This window comes from Leucoraja erinacea, chromosome 12 (genome assembly GCF_028641065.1).
Source record: "Leucoraja erinacea ecotype New England chromosome 12, Leri_hhj_1, whole genome shotgun sequence".
Lineage (NCBI taxonomy): Eukaryota > Metazoa > Chordata > Chondrichthyes > Rajiformes > Rajidae > Leucoraja > Leucoraja erinaceus.
In genome coordinates this window covers 50,078,546-50,089,406 of record NC_073388.1, presented here as the reverse complement: position 1 = coordinate 50,089,406, position 10,861 = coordinate 50,078,546, and the positions used below count along the sequence as shown (strand labels likewise).

Sequence of the window (10,861 nt, the reverse complement as noted above, 5' to 3'; positions counted from 1 at the left end):
CGCCCGGGGCCCAGGCTGCCGCCACCACGCGTCACTTCCTATCCAGGGCCCGGGAGTGAAGCCTTCTGGGAGCCGTAGTCCGGGTGCGGATGACGCGGACACAGGAGGAGGGGCCGGGGGACTACAGGTCCCAGAGGGCGCCGCGCGGGCTGGCAGGCGGGCGGGCGGAGGGAGGATGGAGGCAGGTAACGTCCCGGCTCGTCAGTGACTGAACTGTACCGTCGCCTCACTCCCCCACTCCCCCACTCCCCCACTCCCACCCCCACTCCCCCACTCCCCCACTCCCCCCACCACTCCCCCACTCCCCCACACTCCCCCACTCCCCCACTCCCCCACACTGGCAGGATGGTGCCGCGACCATTGTGCCCATCGCCGGGGTGGTTGGGGCAGCTGCTGTGGCGGGTGTCGTGAGGCTGAGCTGCTCCTGCATGTTGTCATCAGTTATTTATTCCGCTCTGTATCTCCGGCACAAAGGGAGGGAGGGAGGGAGAGAGGAGAGAGGGAGGGAGGGAGAAGGAGGGAGGGAGAGAGGGAGGAGAGGAGGAGGGAGAGAGGGAGAGGGAGATAGAAAGAGGGAGGGGAGAGGGAGGGAGAGAGGAGAGGGGAGAGGGAGGGAGAGAGGGGAGAGGGAGGGAGGGGATGAGAGAGAGAGATGGAAGGGTAGAGAGAAAGGAGAGAGAGAACGAGAGAGGGAGAGAAGGAGAGAGAGGAGGAGGGAGGGAGAGGGAGAGGGAGAGAGAGAGAGGAGGAGGAGAGAAGGAGGGGAGACGGAGGGAGGAGGGAGGGAGGGAGGAGAGAGAGGGAGAGAAGGAGGGAGGGAGAGAGGGAAGAGAGAGAGGGAGAGGGAGGGAGGGAGAGAGGGGGAGGGAGGGAGCGAGCGCTCTTAATGTCGTCTATTTGTTGAATCGTTGTAAGGAGCCGTTCCCTATTGAACCGCAGCTTCAACGAGTTGATCTCCCCGTGTTGGGGAAGCTCCATGGGTGAAGTAGTGGGGGCTTGTTTGTGATGTTCAGTTGAAAGCGAGCCTCGTTGACGCTTTCACCGTGACGTGTACTTCATGTCAAAAATGATTTGGGATCCAAATAGTCACCGCATCCATCCTCGGTGCCGGGTGTTGATCCTTTGACAACTTGTGTGAGGATTGGCCACAGCTGCCCCAGTACCACGTCCCTGCCAATAAGTTTCAACGTGTGAGGATGAATCTGTTTGCAAAGTGTTGCAATAGGATGATTACCGCAACAAAAACAAGAGAAGCTTGGGTATCACATTTATTTTTTCCATCTACAGGTACAAAGTAAATAAGTGGATATTAGGGAATCCAACAGTGGGAATGACTAATCAAAATTGGGACTAAAGCCAGGGAGATTTAAAAACAAATTGAACCACTTGGTTTCCATAAATTAATTAGTGATTAAATGAAAAGAGCTTTGTGGAGCAAGAGGCTCCCATGTTCAATCTGTGCTAGAGCATGGAACGGTACAACACAGGAACAGGTCATTCAGGCCACAATTCTCCTGTCCAATGTGATGCCAAATTAAACATCTCCTCTTCTGCATGTGATCCATATCCATCCATTCCCTGCATGTTCTTGTCCCTACCTTAAAGCCACTTAAACCTCACTATTATATCTGCCTCCATCCACCACTCTTTAACATTTCTACCTTGTGGAAAATGGTTCTCACCGTCTATCCCACCTATGCTTCTGATAACTTTATAAACTTCTATCAGATGTCCTCCAAAGTTCCAGACAAAGCAACCCAAGTTTGTCCAACCTCTACCTATAGTTAATACCCTCTGATCCAGGAGCTTTCTGGTAAACATCGTATGCGCCCTCTTCTAAGCCTCCACATGCTTCTTGTAATGTGGTGAGCAGAACTCTGCTCTTTGATAAATTTCTCTGATCTCAGAGGAAAGTGCTGCGGGTTATTTGTTGAAAGTGAAGGAAAGCAGCCTTGTTCGCTACTCATAATGCCTGTCAATGATTAATGCAGTGAATTACATGGGTGTGAACCCCTGATTGGGGAGAAGGTCTGTTAGGTAGTCGTACATCCTGTAACCAGTCTCATAGTAGTTATAGAAACATCGAAATTAGGTGCAGGAGTAGGCCATTCGGCCCTTCGAGCCTGCACCGCCATTCAATATGATCATGGCTGATCATCCAACTCAGTATCCCGTACCTGCCTTCTCTCCATACCCTCTGATCCCCTTAGCCACAAGGGCCACATCTAACTCCCTCTTAAATATAGCCAATGAACTGGCCTCAACTACCTTCTGTGGCAGAGAATTCCAGAGATTCACCACTCTGTGTGAAAAAAGTTCTCCTCATCTCGGTTTTAAAGGATTTCCCCCTTATCCTTAAGCTGTGACCCCTTGTCCTGGACTTCCCCAACATCGGGAACAATCTTCCTGCATCTAGCCTGTCCAACCCCTTAAGAATTTTGTAAGTTTCTATAAGATCCCCTCTCAATCTCCTAAATTCTAGAGAGTATAAACCAAGTCTATCCAGCCTTCCCTATAAAGAGAGCCACGTTTATGGAAACCTGACATGTACTTAAAGTAAAATGATTTGGATCCAAATAGTAACAACATCCTCCTGAAGTATTTACTCAAAAGTTAAATATTTAGTCCAAGAGAGCAACTGCCAGTGTGTATCACTCCTTCAATCCTCCACTGAACCTGATGAAACAGTAAAAGTATTGTTCATGAATTATTAAATTTAAATTACTCATCCCTGCAATATAGTATTGTTGGCAAGACTGATATTTATTGCCCACCCCTTGTTCGTTAGGAAAACCATAGCAGCCATCTTCCCATTCTGTCGCTAAAGGTTTGATGCAGCTGGGAGGCTTGTTTGGATACTTTAGAGGGCAGTTAAAGAAATGTCATGTATTGGTATAGAATGGTCGATCTCTTTTCCTATAGGAAGCATGTTTGTGAACAAATCATTTGGTTTTGATGACAATTAAATGACTCCATTGTTATGTTATCGACAACACAACACTTCCACTACCCTGGGCTTGCTCTTTTTCTAATTATGTTTTTTTTTGTGGTCTCCTTTTAGGATACTTAAATTTTATTTTTAAGACTATGTGCTTGTGATGATGCTGCGAGCAATATTTTTCATTGCATCTGCAGCTTATGGTACATGTGCAAAGCAAGAATTTCATTGTCCTATACAGGGACACATGACAATAAACTCACTTGGATACTTGGACTTAGATGTGTGCATCTGACAATAAACACAGCCATTTTCTGAATATCCTAGTTAGCTGGGTTAGAATGTTGTTGGGAGTTTAGAATAGTTAGTCAGAAGTGCGTTTTGTTTGTGGAGAATAGCTGTTCTTTACTGGGCCTTCTGTTTTCTATCACTACAGTTTTTGCTAAGTGTGAGAACCAAATACCTGGCTTTTCTGAACTACTTGAGGATTTTCCAGACACTGAAGAGCCTACATGGATTCTGGGAAAGCAATATCACCCAAAAACAGGTAGGTTGATTAAAACAAATAAACTAATTTAAACTATGTTTCAAGGAACTCTGTATGCTATGCCAGCTCAGATAGGTCCAGTTTTTGAAATCTGAAATAAGCATTGCGATGCAGGAAATCTTCAGCAAGTCTCTAGCTGGGAAGCATTTGGAGGAATGTAGGCCTAATGCAGGCAAATGGGACTAGCCCAGAATGCCAACTTAATTGGCATGGGCATTGGACCTAAGGGCCTGTTTACAGCCGGCTTGATGTCAGGAAAGAGCTATGTAGGGAGTATGAGAATTCAGGCTGATGGCTGTTCTGTTGAAACTGTATGGAGATGTATGTGGATCAGTGGGTGAGAGGGAGATAAAAGGTGTAGGGATCTGCATTATGCAATATGAACATAAATGCACATTCGAAATGGAAACAGGAAGAAGCTGTTTACTTCAGTGCCGCTTTCCTGTCCGAACATACGAGTCACACCCTGGCCAATTCCCTCTTCGCCCTCAGGCAAAAGGTACAGAAATGTGAAAACACACACCTCCAGATTCAGGGACAGTTTTTTCCCAGCTCTTATCAGGCAACTGAATCATGTGACCACAACCAGTGAGCAGCGCTGAACTACTATCTACCTCATTGGTGCAGGGCTGCCAACCCTCACCATTGAGCGTGAGACTCACACATTTCACGAAAGTCTCACGCTGATCACAGAATTTCTCACGCTCAATTGTAAATAAATAAATAAATAAAGTCACGAACCGTTCAATATGCCCAAGGGTTCCAGATCTCCTCCACGCTCACCAATGAGAATAATTTTCTGTCAGCGGGTTTCCCGTAAAGAACGAGCAAATTTGATTGTCATGTAAGTGCAGTACTCATGATTCCATTTGACATTCATTGAACCAAAATCTGCAGGTGCTAGAAATTCAAAATAAAGCAAAAATTGGTTTAGAGGTGAGTAAAAACCACGAGGGAATATATAAGGTGAATGCATAGTCTTTTTCCCGGGATATGTGATTCAAGAACGAGAGGGCATTGGCTTAAAGCAGGGGTGTCAAACTATAGGCCCGCAAAGGGGTCCAATCCGGCCCGCGGGATGATTTTGGGGGAAAAAAGTAGTTTAGTTTAAAGTTTTCTTATTCTTCTTCTTGCATATGGCGTGCACAGCCTAAAGTTGTAGGACAACTTGTTCTTCATTGTGCACGCCAGGCTGATTACATTCGTGAAACAGGGCGGACCACGTGAAGGTTGCAATCTCCCACCCCCGTTTAAAGTCTAAACTAAATTACACATTCCCGTGCGGATGATGTGATAGGTGAGACACGGGGCGGTGGTCCCAGCACCGACCCCCGAGGCACCGCTCACACCTCCCACCCTCACCTCCAACGGCTCTGTGTCCGGCAGCTGCTCTGTCCACACCGCATGGAGTTTTAACCCCGGCCTGGAGCCAGGAGCGGACCGGGTGAGTGGGGGCATCGGTACCGCCTCCGGAGCCGCGGGGATGAATCTCGGGCTAAGGCTCCGCTCCGATGCCCGACCCACCGGGTCACTGACCCTCGCATACCCCGGACCCCAGCTGGACACTGAGAACCTGGGCCAGCCCACAATCCCGGGGGGGGGGGGGGAGGGAGAGAAGGAAACGCCACAAAAGCTTTTCACTTTTCCTTGGTACATGTGACAAAAACTAAACTGAACTGAGCTATAATAGTCTTGATGGGTATAATCAGAAAATATTTTTTTTAAATACATTCTGACGTATAATGATCCATTATTATGAGACTAGACTAGTAGTACTGGAGCACCAGCAGAAGGATTTACCTGCAAAGCTCCATAAGAGTTTTGTTGTTTCCATGGGATCGTCTCTCATGAAATTGAGACAGTAGAGATCTAATTTGTAGCTGGTTTATATTCCTTGGGGCATGAGTTGATGTTGTGGAATGCAATTTTACCACTGCTTCTGTAACAGTGAATATGTTGCTAGATCCTCAGTACTCAGTGTTCACTGTTCACATGTCTTCTTGTAGAAAGATCTGAACTCCTCTCTGATGTCAAGTCAAGGCTTTGGTTTACATATAGGAAGAAGTTCTCCCCTATTGGTAAGTATTGTGATTTTAATCAATCCAGTGACCCAGCATTTCTTTAGCACAGTTGGTTAAATGCAGTGTATGATTTGGAATGTCTTTCCCCTCACTTCCCAAATATCAATATTAATTTTGAGAGTTGCATATTCCAAGACCGGGCAGCAATAACTTTCATTCATATAACACCCTGAAGAGATCTTCTGAGATTGTCCTTCAGTCTGGTCATTACACTCTAAGGATGAAGTATATTGAAAATGGTTCCATCACAGACAACCTATCTAATTTTTTCTTGGAACACCAAAGGCCCAATAAATGATACATTCAGTAATTTTTCTGTTGTAACATCTTGTCAGTCTTCCACGTCTCAGATTATAATGTAACTTTGTTCGGCAGTAAAATAATCCATGTAATAATTTATCAATTTTGACAAAATATGTATTCTGCTCATCTGTTTATGTGATATTTCATGTTTTTGTACTTCTGCAAAGGAAGAAAGGGCAAGTGTTCCATTTCTGATCTTACTAGTTATTTTCTAGACCTGACCTGATAGAAGGTCTCTCCAGAGATGATGCCTGACTTCAGCATTTTATGAATTTCTTCAGTGTAAACCAGCATCTGCAGTTCCTGCCTACACAGCTTTCTCCTTTGTTGGCTCTCGAGTATCAGCAAAGATTTAGTCACTCAGCCTTCTGAGTCAGAGGAGAGGGTGTAACCCGTCGTTTTCCAAGGATGTTGCCGGACCCGCTGAGTCACTGCAGCACTTTGTATCCTTCCCTGCTGCAAGTGGCTCATAATTCAAGATGGCGGCGGCAGACACACGGATACAATGATGCCTGTAAGCGGATAGTGTTTTACCTCCGACACCCTCACAAACGCTCCGGGTTCTACGAGGTTGGCTGCGGGAGGCTCCCTCAGGGGGACGATGACTGAATGGTGGTCATGTGAGACAAGGGACGACACTGAAGAAAGACAGAAGGCTTCCTGACAGGCCGCGGCTGTGGATTGGGGCGGCTGGACGCTTTCATCAAAGTGCCGGATAGAGGCCCAGTTGGGGCCTCACTGGTCGGATGGTGGAACCGGGCCTCGCGGGCTGGTCGGTGGAGACTCGCCTCGCGGGTCAAAGCCCGGGTCGGCGGAACAGCTGACGGAGCCCGCTGCTGGGGCCCGGGTCGGCACCACGGAGGCTTCAGGAGAGGACTCAGCAGCGTTGTGGAGAGGTCAGTGAGGTGGCCGATGATGACGCCGACCGACGGAAGAGACGGACATGAAGTGGGGTGTCGGCAGCCTGAGGCCACAACAGCGGGTGAAATGCTGGCATGATGAGCCTTGTGATGGCTGCGCCGGAGGCTCCCTCGCAGGGGACGATGCCTGAATGGGGGGGGGTCGGAGGGGGGGGGGCGAGACGAGAGGGACGACAGCCTGCTTTGAAGTAAATTCCACGGTTCGATGGTCGATGTGTCCGGATCGAGGCAGCGGTGTAGTGAGCTGCTGGAGGTCCTGCAGCCGACGGACAAGAAGTCGAAGCCAAAGAAACAAATGGAAACGAGGCCGAAACGCCAAATAACCGAAAGAGTATGAAGCCGAAACGCCAACTAACCGAAAGGATGGAATGCCTAAATGCAAACGAACTGAAAGGGCGGGACGCCTGAAAGCCAACTAACCGAAAAGCTGCGTCGCCTAAAAGCAAACTCACCGAATGGCTGCTCTGTCGAAACGTCACCTACCCGAAAGGCGGTGTCGTTTACAAGCCAGCGAACCGAATGCTGCTTAACAGAAAAGTCCAATAACGGACATGACGTTGCCGGGGGCGGGACTTGTCAGCCATTGGTCCAGACCCCCACATCCATCACATCACATTTTCCCACACAAACCATAGGTGACTGGGCAATTTGAACCCAAGCACCAAGTTGTAAGCAGCTGAATGTGCGCATCCCTCGGGACAGCCCCCACTCCCCCACGGCCACCCTCCGCGGGCTGTGGGTCGGGTGGAGCGGAGGTGTGTGACAATGTTCATCCCTCCACAGTGATGTGATGGATGCAGGGATCTGGATCAATCGCTGACAAGACCCGCCCCCCGACAACGTCATGTCTGTTATTTTACTTTTCTGTTGAGTGGCAATTGGTTCGTTGGCTTGTAGGCGACGCCGCCTTTCGGGTAAGTGGTGTTTCGACAGAGGGGCCATTCGGTGAGTTTGGTTTTAGGCGACGTAGCTTTTCGGTTAGTTGGCTTTTAGACATCCCGCCCTTTCGGTTAGTTTGCATTTAGGCGTCCCATCCTTTCAGTTAGTTGGAGTTTCGGCATCGTACTCTTTCGGCTATTTGATGTTTTGGCCTCGTTTCCATTCGGTTCATTGGCTTCGACTTCTTTGCTTCGGCTTCTCTTCCCTCGGTGCCACGACCGCACACGCTCTGAACAAGGTCCTCAGCGCCCTCTGTTGGTCAGACCTAATGGTGAAGGGGACAAAGATTGGCCTGCAAAAGGACATGAAGTGCTGGAGTAACGCAGCCGGTCAAACACTATCTCTGGAGAATGTGGACAGGTGACATTTTGGGTTGAGGCGCTTTTTAGACTCTTTAAGAGATGGAATGATGTGACTCGTGGTGGGATCACGTTGAAGGTGACGAAGTATGATGCATTGGTTGCGCAGACTGGTGGGGTGCAAGGTGAGGACCAAGGGAACACTATCCTTGTTCCGTCTGGGGGAGGGAGAGCGAGAACAGAACTACAGGACATAGAGGAGACGCGGGTGATGGATCGCTCTATGACATAAGGAAATGACGTGGAAACCACATTTACTAACGAAAGAGGATGTTGGACGTCCTAGAATTGAGATCAGATGTGACGGAGAGTGAGGAATTGTGAGTAGGGGATAGCCTCTTCGCAAGATGCAGGATGGGAGGAAGTGTAGTCCAGATAACCGGAAGTTGGTAAATTTATAGTATGTCTCCTGTGATGGACACCGAGAGATCAAGAAAGGGGAGAGAGGTTTTGGAGATAGTCCTAATGAAATTGGGGATAGGGTGGAAGTTAGTGGTGAAGTTAATGAAATCCATGGATTCTGCACAGATGCAGAAGGCAATTATCTGTTGAGGGATAGGGCCATGTGTACGCCTGAAACAAGGACTGTTCAACGTAACCAGCAAAAGGGCAGGCATAACTGGGGCCCCTGTGAATGCACATGGCTACTCCTTTAACTTGGAGAACGTGAGAGGAGGCAAAAGAGAAGTTGTTGTGGGTGAGGACATTCCGTCAGGCGGGCCAGTTGTCGAAGAGCACGGCCTCGCTCTTTGAGCAGTTCATTCTGGCTCCAGGTGCCAACTCCAATTGGTTGCAGGCACTCTCACTCTGCGGACTGACCGAGCAGAAGATGATGACATAGGGAGGTTTTGATTTCAGTACCCCCTCTGCCAGGCAATGTCATCCCTCCTTAGCTCTCATTGCCCTTGATGGATTCAGCAAAACATTCTATACAGCACACAAACAAGACACTGGTACGAGGAAGTGTTTGAAAGCTGGTGCCTGACCTCAGCACGGTAGAGGTCAGCCTACCTGGGAGCTGGCAGTCTGTTACTTACACAAGTCTCCTTTAGTACATCGCAATGACTTGCCTTAATTCACGTCTATCTACACATTTGACATTTCTACTTTGCATTCCATCTTATCATATGGGTTTTGGGAGAAGTTCCGAATTAGTGTTGAATCACTTGGCTATTTGTGTTATGGTCTTTTGCTTCGTAGAACCTAGAGGAGATTGTCCAGTCCAGTTTCAAGTGGATTCCTCTGGGCAGCAGGAAAGCTGCCTGCCTGTAATGTTATTTAAAGTATCTTCCGAGGCATTATAGTGTGCAAAAGTTAAGCATCTAAATTGTGCTGAACCGACTGAGTTGTCAAATTAGTTGATTTTGTCTGCTCAGTAGATTGTCCAATTGTCTGTGATTTCCTCTCTCTTCTGTTGGTCAATTCTGTCAAAAATGAATCTTGAGCACTCATATGTACTGTAATCTTGACCCAGATTATGCATTGTATATGATTTATGTATCTCAAACTAATAAAGATAACAAATCTAAAACAAAATGATTAACATACTCACTAGGTCAGATGCAAAATATTGTTTGTTTAGCGTTATGCAAATAACAAGATTGGTCCCTGGAGTGAATCGTCATCATGATCATTTCTGGGCCTTCCGACCACACTCTAAAGCTTTCACCCACTCACATCCAAGTGTGAGTCAAGGCTAGGACACTGGTTTTTCCAATGTGTAGTTACTCTAGGAGTAATCTGAATAAACAGTCCACTACATGGAAGTGCTTTATTGTCAGGCAATGTCCTTTGCTTGGAAGCTGGAAAGAGGCCGATATGCCGTTGTGTTGTGATACGGACGGATATAGATCTTCTTGCAGTTTTTGAGAACCAAGAGCTATCCATTTGACAGTTATATCTGAGATTATGCACTGTGTAAAGCAGTACATGGTAATAATGACTACAGTACAAAGTGTTGCATTGTGTGTGTGTGTGTGTAGTTGAGGTTCAAAGAGACATGATAACGTTAAATAAATGACAGCAAGGGATATAAAAACAACATTCTTAATGTGGTATGTATATTGATTTCTCTTCAAGTAATCCTTGCTTTCCCTCTGTCCCTCCACCACCCTAGTTCCCCGACTAGTTTCACTGTCTTCCTGATTATTTTTGCTGAGGGGAAGGTGTCTCGTTGTCACCTTCCCCTCAGCTAACAATTTTCACACCTTGCTCTTCCATATCTCTAGTCTCCTTGACTCTCCCCTGATTCTCAGTCCGAAGAAGTGTCTCGACCCGAAACGTCATCCATTCCATCTCTCAAGAGATATCTGCAGTTCCTTCCTACAAATAACATTCTTGTGCAGTATTCTGAATTTTGAGTTGAATCATAGAATCCAAAATTATTGCTGTACAGAAGAAAGCTGTATTGCTCCTTGTTTCCACCAGCTCAGTGTAGAGGAAGCTAGATGGTCCCATTGCACTCCTTAGCCTTGCATAGTTTTTACCTTCAAGTGTTTGAGCAATTTTCTCTTGATGTTAAATTTGCAGCCAGCACTTTTTTCTAGTGGGTTCAATTGGTATTTGTTGTCACATATGTTATTAAACATTACATAGTGAAATTTATGTTACATATTATGCTACTGCTGCCATATTTGGTACCATAGTTATGGCTTTCCTTTTTCCTCCTTGCAATTTTTGCCTACTGCTTAAATGTGTGTCCTAAGCCTTTGGGTATATTATAGTGAAATTTGCTGATGAGGCACAGATGAGTAGTGGAAAAAATTCTGGCATGA

General features: G+C 47.0%; 1 protein-coding gene across 1 annotated transcript in view; it reads left to right on the top strand.

Annotated features, from left to right (window-relative positions):
* Window positions 1-118: 118 nt before the first annotated feature.
* The window catches only part of atg4a (autophagy related 4A, cysteine peptidase), a 62,840-nt gene continuing 52,097 nt past the window's right edge, over window positions 119-10,861 (top strand). The window contains exons 1-3 of the mRNA XM_055644122.1: window positions 119-185; window positions 3,375-3,485; window positions 5,492-5,563. Coding sequence (XP_055500097.1) covers window positions 176-185; window positions 3,375-3,485; window positions 5,492-5,563 — 193 coding nt within the window. The 5' untranslated portion in view covers window positions 119-175. The remainder of the gene's footprint in view (window positions 186-3,374; window positions 3,486-5,491; window positions 5,564-10,861) is intronic.